The 15,723-nt window shown below is 49.0% G+C and overlaps 1 protein-coding gene across 1 annotated transcript in view; it reads right to left on the reverse strand.

Annotated features, from left to right (window-relative positions):
- The window catches only part of EPS8L2 (EPS8-like 2), a 43,257-nt gene extending 27,813 nt beyond the window's left edge, over positions 1 to 15,444 (reverse strand). Inside the window, exon 1 of the mRNA XM_010295852.1 lies at positions 15,396 to 15,444. Coding sequence (XP_010294154.1) covers positions 15,396 to 15,444 — 49 coding nt within the window. The remainder of the gene's footprint in view (positions 1 to 15,395) is intronic.
- Positions 15,445 to 15,723: the final 279 nt, after the last annotated feature.

A 15,723-nucleotide genomic window follows, 5' to 3' on the forward strand; every position in this document is an offset into this window, starting at 1 on the left:
GCCCAGAGTGATCTGGGAGCATCCAAACTGAAAGAATCTTCCTCACCAGCAGAGGACATCCTCTGATCTCTGGTTTGCTTAGAAAATGCAACGGCAGTTTTATATGTTTTCACCCTTCTTAAAGCCTGTGTTAGAATATCCTGTCCTCTGTAGCAAGTTACAGCCAAGGGGATTTCATAACACAGCAAAGGTTAGGGCTCCTTGTGTTTTAAAGAAGTATATATTAATCTTAGTTTATTTGTGGCTTACTTCAAAGCTCTCTTTAATGCCTGCTAGGGGATGTTGGCTTCTCTCTTTTTTCTCCCCTTTTCTTTGAGCATGGAACATGTGGCCTCATTTAACAAATTTCACATTAAAGAGACTAGCACCTAGAAAATGAACATTCTTGTAGGAACTCATTCAGTTAGTTTCCAAATTTATTTAAAAAAAAAAAAAGGACCTTTTGGTGAAGTGGTGCAAGACCTAGGTAAAATTTTCCAAAATGGTTCCTTATTTTATATCATTAGTTGCATGTCACACTTTAATTGACAACACTCCCCAAAGACTTACAAGAAACACTGGTAGTATTTTAGATGGCTAAAAATTGAAGCTCTCCTTGTAATCAGAAGACCATGACTCCTTCTTTTTAATAAAAAAGATGGAAAACTGAAGATAAGTCTGGTTCAAAGTGCAGACAGTGAAATGAAGTGAATATAAAGCAGAGCAAGGGCAGGGCAGTAACTGGGAGAGGCTGGAGGTGGTAAGGAGCTGGAGTAGTAGCAGCCTAATGCAGGTGCTGGTGATGTAGCTCTTCCCTAGGGACACCATGGTTTGTTTGACTTTTCCTTTTGCTGTCCTCTGAAACCGCAAGTGTTTTGCATCCTTTTAGTTTGTTCAGCAGCACAAATACCTGCCTACGCACTGCACTGAGTTCTCCCCTCGTTTGCTTCTGTGCAAATCCTTTCCTTTCTGGGTAAATGAGCACAGCTTAAGGGATTGAAGGGGCCACGTGGTAGTTCTCCCTTTACCACTGCTAGTGTCTTGCTTCTTATTTCCTCAGTCCCTTGTGTAAAACAGAGAAGTGACTATTTCTTATCTGCTGCTGCTACTATTGTACTATTGAAGTTACTCTCCCATTTCTTTCCCCCTGTGAAGTGGCCTCTTAGTGCCCAGTCGGGCCAGGCATGGTCTCCCCAGCATTGCCTTCCTGCTCCTGGTTTAGAGGCACAAGTTGCTTTGCAGAGAGAGAAGCTGCCAAGCCCAAGTCCCGAGAAGTGAGTAATGTGGGCTCACTTAGAGAAGACAACCAGGTTTTCCCTGCACCCTGGCCACCTTCAGCAGGGACAGGAAAAGGCTCCTACCTGATGGGTGTGCATTGCCATGAAAGAAGGAAGTGTGATGAGTATGGGTGATAGGAGCAGGGACAAAGGGGGAGAGGAAGGGAACAGCACCTGGTCTGCTTTTGTGTTGTTTACACATTTGTTAACAAACTCCTTAACAGACTCTTTACCAGTGTATCTTATCGGGGTTGCTGTGGGAGTGACAGTGAGGAGACTCCCAAGCTGCTGGTCAGGGAGAGGAGCCAGGGTGTGTGCAGAAGGAGAGGGAAGGCTGCCTGGTGCACACACCTGCTGGCTCTGTGGGTCTCCTGCCTTGGGTCTCTGCATGGAAAGAGGTCCAGCAAGTGGGGCAGGGGGTAGAGGGCACAACAGGGCACCCACAGAAGGGAAAGCTGTCATCGTCGACACAAATAGTGGCTGAGGCAGTGCTGCTCTGACAGCCTTTTCCTTGTCTACTATATCCCAGGAAAAATGGTCTCTGAGCACTTCACCCCAAGAAAGTGCATCTCCTGGTTGGTCCCAAACTATGGAGTTGTTTTCTACAAGATCTACCAAGCCTGTCCTTTACATCTTGTCCATAGCTAGCAGGAACCACTGAGACTCCTGCAAATGGGCAATATCTTCTCCAGCAGCTGCTTGCTGCTCCTGCTCCTGTTGCTGTTCCACACTAGTTCAAGGCCATGCATCTTGTCCGTCCCTTTCCCTGAGCTTGCTTGAGGGAACTTGTCCCATAAACGGTGACAAGCAGAGGGGTCAGTGGACTGCAGCAATGGGACAGAGAAATGAGGGCCAAGTTTGGAAAGCATGGCAGTTCCTGAAGCTGGTGACAGTGATGGAGAAGATGTGACACTGAATTACAGCCTGAGTATTGACTGGGGGGTAATTTGCCAACTCTGACATGTGTTCTACTTTAAACCTTGCATCCAGGAGAGTGCTAGCAAGGAGACAATGCAGTGAACCTGCTGTGACAAGAGCAGAAAACAAACCTCAAAGCACTGATTTGGAGCTTTAGCTTAGTCTTGGGGCCCTCATTGTATTCACTTCTTACCCGAATAGAAGGTTATTTAAACCTCCTGCCAGTAGGTCCTGTGCAAAGGAAGAAGCTGGCCTGAATCTGCTGCTTTCACAGAGAATTGACAGGAATTAAAATATCTTATAGGCATGTGCTTCCTCAGCGCTGATTGCCAGGATTTCTGCAAACGTCCTTTCGCACGAGTGTGCATGCCGTTGCATATAACGTGCAGCTTCATGCCTCGATTTTTCCTGCCTAGAACGGGATAGGATTTTGAGCCAACCCATCCAGCCTCTGTGAATGCTCCTGTTTCACCTTACTCTGATTTTGTTCACACCTAGTGGGAATTTGGGGTTTCTTTGGCTGTCCTAAAATCAGAGAACAGGCGGGGAGGGCAGTTAAAAACTCGTTATGGTTGAACAAGCTCAAACCTCTCATGTATATTAGACTGTGGGTTTTTCGCAGTCTTCTTTCTACCTGTCTGTCAGGTGCTCTCACTCCCGTAACCTGCCCAGGTCTGGGGCTGCAAAATGCTGGTCAGGAACAAGGGCCTGTGGAGTTGGGATCAGGGCTTGAGTCACGCGCAAGTTTGCGGCATGCTTTTGCTTTGGGTTCCGCCTCTTTAGCGTGAACCTTTTCCCCAGATCCCCCCTTGCATCTCCATTATGCTTTTATTTCTACTTGGCTTCCGTGGAAGGAGGATAAGCGTGTCCCCGAGCTCAGCACGGGCTCCGTAGGCATTGCCAGCAGATGTCTCTCCAGAACAAGCACTGGCCTGAAGGGCTGCTTTTCTTGGGATTTGGTTTGGGCTTTTCACCTTTCTCCTTGGCCAGCAGAGAAGAGCTTTTAAATTGAGCTCCTCTTGGTACTTCTCTGAAGGCACAGGGCTGAGCACTGGTAGCAAACCTGCCTTGGAGCTGTAGGAGTGTGCTGAACATACAAAGATAGCGCAGAGACAATGAATGTGAGAAGAGATGTTGCTGCTTTCATTTGGAGCCTGGCAAGGGTTGAGAGAAGCTGATTCAAGCTGATTTCTAATGCTTTTTAACATTCTTCTAACACTCTTTAAGCCTGAGGTGTGCCATCAGCTTGGCAGGACACCCCAGTACTTTGCACCTTGTATCTCTGTGCCTGTGACTGAAAACACAGCAGTGTGCTTTGCCTCTGCGGCTAATTCCTGGTAGCCCTGAAGTGGCTGCTCTTCTCAAGTAGAAATGATTTATTGGTGGGCACGCTGGCAGACGTGTTAATGGGGAATGCAGGTCTCCGAGCTGGTGCCTTTTACACCACCAGCAATAGGTCAGAGGTGGAGCGAGGACACTTTGAGGGGGAAAGACCTCAGACACCCAGCACAGCACCCTGGCTCAGCTATTAGCTTCCAGAGTGAGCTTGAGTAAATTAGTTAATATTTCAGCATGGCCACTTCCCACCTTAGGCTGGCATTGAAGAGTCAATGGCATTTTCTGTTTGCTGTGTGTTTTAATTGCAGTCTGCCCTACTTCAAATGTGGGCCAAGGTCTGGAACAGGGCACACGGCAACACACACCGCAGGGATTCGTGTCTGATGTGAGTAACTTTTTTTCCTCTCTGTAACCCAATTTCCTCACCAAGCATTTCTCATGTAAATAGATGACACTAATGGAAATGAGAACACTGCGTCTGTGTGGGATGGAGATAAATTTGGATTTTAAGACATCCCGTCAACTCCTTTTTAAAAGAGAGTGGGAAAGGCTGAGATGGTCAGTCTGGAAACAAAGGAGTTTTACATTAGGACAGGCAAATGTCTCCAGCCCTGAAAAGAATGGTGTAGAGATGTGTCAAAAGCTGTTAGGCCCTGAGGAAGGCAAGGTGTACCAGGAGGACGGGGTTTCCAGAGGGAGGCTAGCGCAGGACTGCATTTCTGGCAGAACAGCCCACCAGACTGTAGGCTGGCTTTCTGGTAGGAGAACAGCTCATGGAGCTGTAGCAATGGTCAGGGCTGTGGCTGGTTGCCTACAGACTTTCTGGGGTCCCTTCTGATGCCTTTGTCCTATCCTCCAAGTTCAAAGAAGCTGCACGTGTCATGGTCAGGGGAGATCTCAGCATGCACCTCTGAGAAAACGTTTGGAGAAGCCTTTGCAAATCTTGGCGACCTGTTGAAATCTCGGAACTCTGCATAGCCCCACTTCCCATCAGCTGCACTTGGGGGTGAGCTCATTCAGAGGTGCCAAAGTGAGCCTCTGGTTAGCCATTTGCATCCTTTCCCAGTGACAGAAGCAAGCCCCGGGCATGGGGAAGATGCAGATGTTGTTTCCCCCCCATTGATTCTCCATGGGGGCATTTCTGCATTACCTTTAAAAGTCTCAGAACTAGAACGAAGTGCCTCTATTTTGTCTCAGGATGCCATTCAAGTGACATCCCAGAAGCAGCCCAGAGTGAGGAAGGGGGTGTTCCTGCATATTCTCTTTCCTGTCCCTTTCTTTAATATGTCTGCTTGTTCCTTCTCCTGAAACCCTTTCTGTCTCATTGGCTTCTACCTGGTCACCACACCCATGGAAACTTTTATTTTTATATTTCCTCCTGGAATCTGCAAATATAACCACACGGCCTGAAAATAGCCATGCCTTCCGGGGACAGCAGGGTGCCAGAACACTGAAATCTCCCGCTTTCCTAGCATTTAGTTTTGATTTAAACACAGGAAGAAGTAAAGATGCAGGCTGCAAATCAGAAAATAGTCAGTCTTAGGTCACGTCCATGCAAGAAGAGTGGGTGCTTTAAAAAAAAGAAAAGAGGGGTTTTTTGTTTGTTTACTTCAAAGCAGTGTGGTGAAACATTGCAGACTTTTCTGTGGATGCATCATTGTTTGCCCTAGCTTAAATCTGTCTCTGGTTGTGGTGGGCAGAACAATGCCTGCAGGGAGATCTGTGTCTGTCTGGTTCTGTGGATCAAGGGGGATCCTTTACGTTGGACAGGTGAACTCCCTTGGCCAGAAAAGACTTTGGAAGATAGGTCGCGTGTCCAGGGTGGCTTCCCACACTGGCCTTCTGCAGATCCCTGTCCTCTGTCTGCTTAATTTTGTATGAATGAACACCCATTTTAACAGTAGTAGCTAATTTCCTCCCAGTTTATCTGATACCTCTTCTACTAGGACACTTTGCATTTCTTGCAGTGGAGAAGACCCAAGCAGCATAACATGTTATCCAACCCATACCCTGTCCCCAGGAGGTGGAGAATTTGCATAATCCCCATGCAATAAGTAAGCATTACAGGAATATAGCGATGATTTTCCCAAAATCAGATGGCAGCTGCTGCGAGAGATTAGTCACCAATATGCACCTCTGTTTATATGAATTATCTTCTGCTGTGCCCTTTAGAGGCTGTAGTGGTGGAGGACTCTTTGATATAACATGGGATGGACTTCAAAGGGCAAGGAGAGCTCCGGGGCCGTGGCACTAGTACAGCAAACATCTGAAGGTGATAAAAGCGAGCATGAGCCCAGTGACCACCACTGTACTTAATCCCTTCTGTCTGCCAAGAGAGCCAAAGAGATGGGAAAACAATACAGCTTTGTCCCTTGCTTTTGGTATCTGGCAACAAAAAAACTCTCATAGCATGGGAACCCTGTGTTGTCTGGAGGAAGGTGGCTGGTGCGCTCCACTGCTGTGGCCTCAAGAGCAAGGATGGGTAATTCACAGTCGTGCTGTTGCTGAGCCCAAACACGTGTATGAATGGCATGGGTAATCCAGAAAGTTTTGAATGACCCGAGCATGGACGCCACACGGGACTTGCACGCAGTCTGGTAAATTGTCTCATCTCCTGCCTCTAAGGACTCAGCCCAGTAGCCCTAAGACAATTCTTTCAGGGGAAAAAACCCTATAAATGGTTCTTTAACTGAATTCAGTTCAGTTGTTCAGTCCTTTCCTAACCAGCTAGCTTTAATCTTACCTCGTACCCAGAGGTGTGGGGAAGACTACAAAGTCATTCTCTGAAGAATGTTACCTATCGCCAATATCTTATGGATAAACAGTGCTGTGGGAATGATGTTTCTCCCTGGCGCCAGTGACCACATGAGGAAACGGAAAAAGCTCAGACCACTGCAGAGGTAGCAAGGTGGATTTTACCCAAGGGCTCAAAACTGGGTGCTGGGCTGAAATCCCAGTGATGAGGCTAAAATCTTGGCTGGAAGGGAGGGTGTCCTGTTTGCCTTTATGTTAAGGAGTGGAAGAGATGAAAGAGAGTAACAAATGGGGGGGGGGAAGCAGGATCGATACACATCCTGGAGGGACGGGGTTATCGGCTTGGTCTGGGAAGCCAAACCACATCTTTCATGCCAAGTTCCCTCCCCATTTCCATGCAACGCCCTTTTTTGCAGGGAGTTAGGACATGGTTGTGAACACTCCCTTCAGCCCAGTGGATTGTGTGCACAAGAGATTGGCTAGCGGGATATACTCTGCCCGCTGGGATCGGCTTAGAGCTGAAATAACTTGGTTAAAGTCTCTAGGGATGTAGAGTAGAGCAAGGAATGGCAGAAGCGGGCTTATCTCTGTGCATGGCCTCTGCCAAACCAGCAGGGTAGAGCATCTGCAGTACAATGTAACTGTGGTACCAAGGTGGGAAAAAGGGTGCCCGTAGGAGTAAGACACCCAATGGGGGGCCTGGGCTTGGGCCCTGCCTCTGCTGCCAGCTTCCAAAATGGTCTGTGAGTGTTCACAGGGGAGAACATCGGCCTAGGGAGGAGGGAAACAGGCTTCTCTGGGGTTCAGCTTTTATCTGACCCTGAAGCAGATGGCAAAAAGATGTTAGATGAGGGGTATGCCAGAAGAACCTCTGGCTGCCAGCTGTGCATCTCCATGCAGAAGACCCTTGTGCCTCTGCATATGGGGTGTGCTCCCACCATGCTCTGCTTTCCTCAGATTGTTAGTCAGTTATAGTGGGTTTTTCTGCTCTTTTTTAGATTTTTTTATGTGTCTGTAAGAGGGCAGAATGGCCTCAGGACTGTTGTGATACTGTGTGTTCCCAGTGTTTCAGGGGAATTTCAGCCTTTTCCTGCTGGTGGCAGGGGGATTTTAAAAAAGATTAATCTTTTTTAGATTTTTTTATGTGTCTGTAAGAGGGCAGAATGGCCTCAGGACTGTTGTGATACTGTGTGTTCCCAGTGTTTCAGGGGAATTTCAGCCTTTTCCTGCTGCTGGCAGGGGGAGCACCTGTGGTGCTACGCTGAGCTGCACAGGGGTTACTGGCTGGTGCAGGCAAGATCCCAAAGCTCAGTCCTGAGATACCATCTCTTTCCATCCATTTACATTCTCACTACTGCTCTAAACAAAAACTTGTGTGTGCTCTTGCTGTATGGTGGGGCCAAAGTCAGTTGTGTCAGTGGGTGCCTCTGTAATGAATGCAGCCAGTTACACCAAGCTGCGAAGGCCCCAGCCTCCCCTCCATGCACATCCTTCTCTGATTAATTAGCAAGTTTTATCACACAAGATCCTCCCTGATTCTCCCCGTCTCTTCCCGTATTTGTTTTCAGCCGTTGCTGGGCAGAAGGCACAGCAGAAAACGTGGGGGATGGACAAGTCATATGTGAAGCAGTTTGTAAGGAGCAACAGATTTATCAGATTAGGTTTGTTTTCATTTGGCAGTACCAGACCAAAGACGTCTCCTTGCTTCCCTGCATCACGCTAGAGACCTCCCTGGCCTCCACATCTATTAGAACAACCTAAGGAAAGTCTTGGCTGTTGCATTCTGGAGCTTGCCAATTCTTTATATTATCTATACATTATCTAGCAATGCACATGCTGTTTATAGTAACCTGCCAGTGTAGTATGACCTAGACTTTGTGCCAAACCAACAGGTCAGGACACAGCCCTCCAGAGGAGAAACAGCAGCAAATGCCTCAGTATGCTAATGGAAATGATGCAAATTTGCCAGGCCTGCATTATAAAGCAGCCTTATGAAATAGCATCCATTCCCAGGATCTGAGCACAGGGCCAGATCTGATCTGGCAGTCTGACTGTGCATCTGCGGTAGCGCAGCTCTGCCGATCTGACAGGTTCCTGCTTCCTCGCCGAGTGGGAGGATGCTCCAGGTTCTGCAGGGTTAGTCGAGGATCTGGTTTCAGGCACTGCACAGACCTGCTGTGCCTGAGCTCCCAACAGGGAGGCATCTGCAGGTCTGTACCTTGCTTCTGCTGTTGTGGAGGCTTCCCTGCTCAGTGGTCCCTATGGCTCGCCGGCTGGCACAGGGAGAGCTCCATTTTGGAAGCATTTTTGCAGCTTATGAACCATAAAGCTCCCTGGTTTTCCTGATAGCACCACGGTACTTTCTGAACTGCCAGAGCTTGTCTGTACTGGTGGCTGTGACGCAGGGAATCTTTGCATGGGGCAGCTATCACTCGTGGCTGGCACATTAGTACATGATCTGTAAGCTCCTGAAGTGAATGAGAAGGCTCTCATTGAGGTTGGGGGCAGCCAAAGGTATGAATGGTCTGTGGCAGCAGGGAGCCACTTTACTGATAGCGTGTTAGCAGCTGCTTGTAGGTGTCACGAGGCTGAATTCCTCCTCAGAACGCTTAATATTTGCCACTAGCTCAGACCCAAGTGCTCACATTCCTCTTTTATTAGCTGAAGACACAACCCACTCTAGAAGAGCAAATAAAAACCTGACCCACCTCCCGGGTTGTGCAAGGACTGAGTACATCAAGAAACACTGCTTGTTTGTGTCCAGCATGCCAGGGAAGGCAAGGCGGTGTGTACAGTAGTGTACTGTCTGCTGGGCAGGCACCCAGAGGCCGCTCAGCGGAAAATAATCACAGTATTGAGAAGCTGCAGGGAAAGCTCATGGGTAGAGGTGTTCCTTTTTTCCTTTACAACCAGAGCTGGAAGAAATATGCCAAATTATTTTTCACCAAACAATCCAATATGTTGTTTTCTGAACTTGTCATAGCTGGTAACGACATTTGTTGAAAGTCAGAATACATTTAGTAAGATTGGAGGAACCTTGGTTTAATTAAACAAAGTGATGAATTTGCTTTACTTGAGGACCAAAAAAAGTCAGGGCTGAGCTAAGCCTACATGTTCCCTGTCTTACCCACCACTGGTTTTTGATCTGCAAGAACCAACAGGAATGCTGGCTTCCTATTTTTCTTCCAGCCCTGTTTCCAGTTGGAGTATTAAATGTCCAAGGCTTTGAATAAAAGGGTCGCCCACAAGGCAGTGTCAGAGGGGAGCTGGGGTAATCCGAAGCTGGAATCTCAGGTGGGAAAGGGGACGTGAAGAAAGAAGCTGAAATGACGCTGAGGCAGCAGTGGGGGAGGACAAGGGAGTTATTCAAGGCTGGCAGTGGAGAGGGGGAATTAATGTCTCGGGCACTGCTCTGACTCGGAGCTGTGATCAGCACTGCCCAGGGCTTTCTTGTGGTGGCCCGGGGAAGCAAACAGCAACAGCATGTGGGAAAACTGCTCTGCCTTTCACCCCACTGGCTGCAGGAGCACTTTGGGTTGCACTGGGCAAACGCATCCAGGGACGCTCCCTCCTCTGAGCCACTTTCAGTCTGTTGTGGCAAAGGGCAGGAGCGGGGGAAAGCAATGCCCGAGGGTGCAATGTGTTGGCCGTGGTCGTGCAGCTGGTTGGAGACAGACACAGCTGTGTCTCCATCTGCCCTGTACCTCTGGGGAGGTCTTGGGCAAGCAGAGAAGGTCCTTTGGGAGGACCACAGGTACAGGGAACGCTGGACCTGGGAAATCCCTGTTAGGTCGGTACTGCTGCGGTCAGCACCAATTCCCTCAGTCCCCCTGTCATTTCCCAAACAGGAATCTGCGGGGCAGTCTGAGGGAAGTGGCTCCTCCTCTCTACGGCAAGAAGTCTTGATCTTTTCTGGGTCTCAGACGTTCTCACCTGTGGGGTGATAGCTTTATAGGAAATGGCTGTTCAGTCTGTTGGATGTGAAGGTGCTTTATCCTGAATTGCAGACTCACGGCTCTACTGATGGCCGCACTGGTCTGCTTCAGGGCACGGGCTGAGTCAGATGTGCCTAAACCCAAACACCTGGCCTTTCTGCTGAGCTATCAAACCTCAGAAATTGTCTCAATGAACACCAGTGCTTTCCATTTTTAGCTTTTGCTAAAAGACACGGAGGGTATATTTGCATCTGAGGGTCGTGATGGTGAGTGGTACCCTTCAGATGCGGCCCAGATCCCCTTGGGTTTAGGCATGTGCATGGTCCTCTCGACCCAACTGCATAGCTGAGCAAGCTCGGTTTCTAGCTACCACTCCTGTCAGGATTGTATCTTGCAGACCAGTGTGTGTTAAATCCGTGCACAAACCCTCTTCTAGAGGGCTGTGGGGAAGCAACAGCAGTTCAGTGCTCCCATTGATAACTCTGTGACTGCTACATGGCCTCCAGCTGAAATAATTGTCAAGCTCATGGTTTGAGCAGGCAATAACTAATAGTAAATAATGACCCTTTTGTTGGTCATCATGCAGAGCCATCAATAGCAAACGCACGTTTACAATGCAGCTTTAGGGAAAGCAAGACTGTCTTGAGTCAATGTTTCTGTCTTTCTGCTCTTGGGGCTGTTTGTGAGTTGGCACAACTCTTGTCTGTGACGGGTATCTCACAGCAGTGACCCCAGGGCCCTGCTTCATGCTGTGTTCGCCCAGGGTGTGGGAGAGCTGGTGGCAAGGAGTGACAGTCTGGGGGCCAAGAGTGAGTTTTATCTCAGAGATCTCCCCATGTGAGGAGACATGGGAGGTATGTGGAGAGCCCCAGGAGCTGGTTTGTGACTGTTAAACACAATTTACTCCTTCACCATCAGGGTATCCTGCTTAGCCAGGCCCAGTGTCCTCTGCCAAGTGGCCACTGGTGACTCCTGGGTGCAGCCAGCACCGGTGGAGTCTCCTCTCCCTGCAGCTCCGCAGGCAGATGATACCTGTCCAGGGCCATGCCAGGCGGGTGGGAATGGCTTTTCTCTTCTCTTTGTGTTCAGTGCCTCGTGTCCTGTTACAGCACCGAAGCCCTGTCTTGGGTTACTGGGGGTGTGCAGTGTCAAATGATCGCGCCTTGCTGGCTGCCGCTGTTCAGTGCCATGTCTCTTCAGCCTAACTCATGCTACAGGCAGTTTCTCTTGCTCCAAAATCCCTTTTCCAGCTCTGTACAAGTTTTGTTTTTTCCCAGAAATGAATATATCGAGGATGGGGTAGGCAGGTCGGAGCCAACTGTCTGGGTCTCAGAGGTTTGGATGGGAGACGAGTGCTGCCCTCCTGGTGTCTTGCACCTCTGCGGTGCACCTCCATGTCGCACCCCTCTGCTCTGTGGCCCTGCTGGGGGGCCAGCCTGGTTTTGGATCTGCTGGGCACTTCTGTGCCCCAGCACTTGAAGTGAGAGGCAAAGACACCCAAGGAGTTGGCCAGGGATGCTGGAAAGCGGCTGAGCACTGCAGGGACAGACACGGTAGCCAAACAAAAACGGGCTGCTCTGAATGCTGCCACAGAGCCATCTCCTTCTTACAGCCCCATGAGAAATCCCCTATAATCATTAATCTGCCCTCAGCTCTATGCAGCTTCTCATGGTTACACTGCCTAATCTGTCACGAGAGCGCTGTCTGACCAACCATGAAAGCAGCTTAGATGAACGCCTGCCTAAGTCCACCTGGGTGTCACCACAGAAGCGGGTGGCAGAAGCCTGCTGTGGAAAGCACTATGCAGAAACACTTCCTTCCAGCCCTTCCCTTGGCTTCTGCCAGAGCCACACTGTTTTCCCCACCACGGCCTTTCATCTAGATGCCAGTAAGCGGAGAAGCAGTTTAATTTATTTATGGTATGCATTAACATTTATTCAGCTGGTTCCTGTGCATTGAGTAAGGTGGCAACTTGATAGGTGCCAGCCATTCCCCCTGCTGCCAGCAGAGCCAGGGCTTACACTGTGCAGGCAGCCACAGACTCTTCCAGAATGTGGAGCTGAGCAAATGTGATGCCCTTTTGCTAAGGCGAAAGGAAAGGATGCGTATCCTGCTCCCACAACAATCAGGAAACTCCACCGAGGATAGCTGAGCACCTAGAAAGCGTATCCAACTCTGATCAGCTCTGGTAGGGGTAGAGCCAGGGGAAGATATCTAAGGGCTTTAAGCCACTTTTTTTGTAGAATTCCCTGATGACTTTGGTAGTCTGTCTGCATCCCTCTGTTCTCACCACAGTGAAGAAGACATGGTGGTGTGCTGTGTACTTCATGATCAGGGCAATTACAGGAGGCTAAGGGTGACACCAGAACAGCCACCTTCCCCGCCCATCACCAGCCACGAAGCTGCATCCTGTGTGGGCCTATGTGGCCCTGTGAGTTTCACACTATGTCCTTGAACTCCCTAGAGCAGATCCCCCACCTCTGTCTTCCAGTTGGCTTTCTGTGCACAGCCTGGAGCTGCTGGTCTGCTTCCCCCTCACGACGATGCTTTTAAATATCAGTCTCCAGGGTCTCACCTGAGGTGGCTTTAATACTGCCAGTAAGTCCCTGTTGATACTGGGGACACCTTGGCCCTCAGATAGCAGTTGTGTCCCTGCAGTTGGCACTCTTGTCATGTTAGGCCAGTAATGAAAGCTCAGCCTGGGTTAGCATTTAGAGCCCAAGTACCCAAGCTAATGATTCAGTACATGCCCTCCTCTCCCACGCCTGCTTTGTGGTGAGAGGCACTCTGTTGTAGAAAAAACATCTTAAGAAAGCTAAAACCAAGGCCTCATTCACCTAGGAACAACATGTAGACATCTGTGTGCACTGGAACATCTGTGTACGTTACCTAGCAAGCTTTAAATGTGACATGTGTGCTCTGGATTTGGGAGCTGTTGCAGTCATTTCTTTGGAGGCCTGGCAGCGTGCACAGGCCGAGGGTCCAGCCTGATTACACTGGACAAGAGTGGAAATATAAAAAGTCTGGTAAGCTCCGAATGTCCCTTAGCAGCATCATAAACACATAATCAAGGCCAGTTCGGCTTGATGTGATTTGTTTCATTATGAAATGTAATTCTCTCTGGAATTTTAGTTCTTGCCTGCCCTCCACCCCTAAATGTGCCAGCTCATAGCAGGAATTGGTGTTAGGGGAAGGAGGATCCGAGTGCGAAGGGGACCCAGACATTTAAGTATTGGTTTAACACATGCCGAGTGCCCTTTGATAAAGGCATGCTGAATTAGCAGGGCAGGTTTCAAGTTCTGCCAGGCAAAAACCCTGTGGATGTACTCGTGCAGTGCTGGGCTGAGCTGGCCAACAGCCACTGATTTATGCAGTAAATTACTGCAGAGCTCCTACTGCACTTCAGAGGTAGCAGCTGAAATAATGGGCAGCTGATACATTCCTCTTGAGGATTTGGCCCATGGACTTACCGTCCTTATTTAAGATTTGCTGGAATTTGGTCAGAGAGGTCCCATCCCTAGTGAAATTTGCTTTTGAGGTGTGTCCATGCAAAAAAATTTAAAAGATGTAACTCAGTTTACTTACTTGGTAAGGCAGTTTGTCAGCCTTTCCCTTTGCTAGCATCTGCGGTGGAGGCGTTGCAGGGTGGTCCCTGCTCGCCATGCCGAGGCACCGAGTCAGCCTTGTGCTCGGAGTTAGATCCCTCCCTGAAACCCTGACAATCCGGAGCCCTGGGCTGCCTCCACCCATGGGTGCTAACCCAAACATGTGCCATGTTTCCAATGCAGTTGTCAGCTGTCGATTTCATTTTTACACACCTCTGCATGGCGCTCTGTTTACCTTGCAGCTATAATCTTTCCGCTCCTGATCAGATCTGCAGGAGCTTTCAGTGAACAGCAAAAGAAATGATGCCGTTAGAGGTAGGAGGAGCTTGTCTAAACTAGCAGTCTTGTGTGCAAAGTGGAGCAGCACCCAAACATTTCCACGCCTCATCCTCTTGCTTTTTTCTAGGCTTATCATGTGTTCTTTCATCTCCAGACAAGTGATTGACACAGTTCAAACCCCCACTTGGCACCTGTCCATCATGCAGCATCCAGGCCACAGATTGCCCCGGCCAGTAACACCAAATTTCTGTTCTACCTTTATTCTCATGTTTCACTTCTTTGGAGCTAAGTTAACAATGACTTTGTTTAACACTTCATCCACTAAGTACAGCCCCAGCCTTCCCATCAGTGTCCACTTCTCGCCAGGCAAGATAGGTCACTTGTGGGACAGTGCTCCAGGCCATTCCACACTGATAAACCTCCAGGGAAAATTGTCCAGCAACCAAAATCACTTCCCAGGTACAAATGCAGCCACCCTCACCTCGTAGCTGCACAGGGAGATTTCTGATCAAATACAAGCTCTCCAATAAGGGGCACACACAATGTGTTCACACCCAATGAAAGCATCAACCAGGCAAATCCACATCTCTCAAATCGGAGAGTTTGCAGGCTTGCACTCCTGGAGAGCTCCTAGTGTTCCCCTAGACAAACCCCACCTTCTTATGCAGGGAGTGACTGAGGGAGGTGATTTCTCACACAACTTTCTGCTTGTTCTGCCTACCCCACAGGCCAAGTCTTCATCTAGGATACGTTAAGACAGCTGCTAAGATCAGGAATAACTGTTATTGATACCTAAATGTTCTCTACTGCTCTTCACCCAGTGACTCGCTGGCTCCTCTGGAGCTGGGGTCGTTTATAAACAAGCTACAGATCAGGCTCCACATAAGCACCCGTCCTGCCGATTCCCTCTGCTTCCAAAGAGCCAAAGGGCACTGGAGTTTTCATGGTTCACTGAGTAGTTAAAAGAGGATAATCATTAATCTGCTGAGGACAGTCTTTCTTTTGTTAGGCCTTTTATCAGGTTATCTTGCTAACATAACTGGAGAGGATCTGGGTGATGGGTGGGGGTGAAGGGAAGCAATGTTCTGTGTAGCTTGTCCTCACAAAATCACAGCTGTGCCCACCATGGGAGGTGGTGACACGGAGGTAAGGTGTATTTTTGCTGCCATGTCAGGCTAGCCTGTTGCATAGCTCTGGATTCACGTGGCTTTGATTGAGTCACAGCCTAAAACTCCCCAACAGCCACGTCCAGCTCTCCAGAGGTGCCTTTGCTATTGGAAACCTTAGATGTGTTTGTGGCTGTGACTTACCATACAGGTCCTTTGCGCTCAGCTTGGATGCTCCGTCCGCCCTGCCCATGCTGCCACTGTAAAAGAAAGAAGGTACAAATAAACCATCAGCTCCCAGATCTTTTTAATATCTGCTTTCACTCTGCAGCTCACACGATAATCAGCACAGCAGCCCTGCAGCTGTCCCGAGAGGTACCAGCCCTACCCTCCTCATCATGTCTGTCGGATGTAGTACAACTCCGAATTACCAGGCAAAGCATTTGTTTGTCTGACTGTGCCGGCAGCTCCCTCAGCAACCCTAGCTGTTATCCACGCCGCAGGCACATGTCACTAAACCCAGCAGCTGGAA

Source organism: Phaethon lepturus, unplaced genomic scaffold, assembly GCF_000687285.1.
Source record: "Phaethon lepturus isolate BGI_N335 unplaced genomic scaffold, ASM68728v1 scaffold16171, whole genome shotgun sequence".
Classification (NCBI taxonomy): domain Eukaryota; kingdom Metazoa; phylum Chordata; class Aves; order Phaethontiformes; family Phaethontidae; genus Phaethon; species Phaethon lepturus.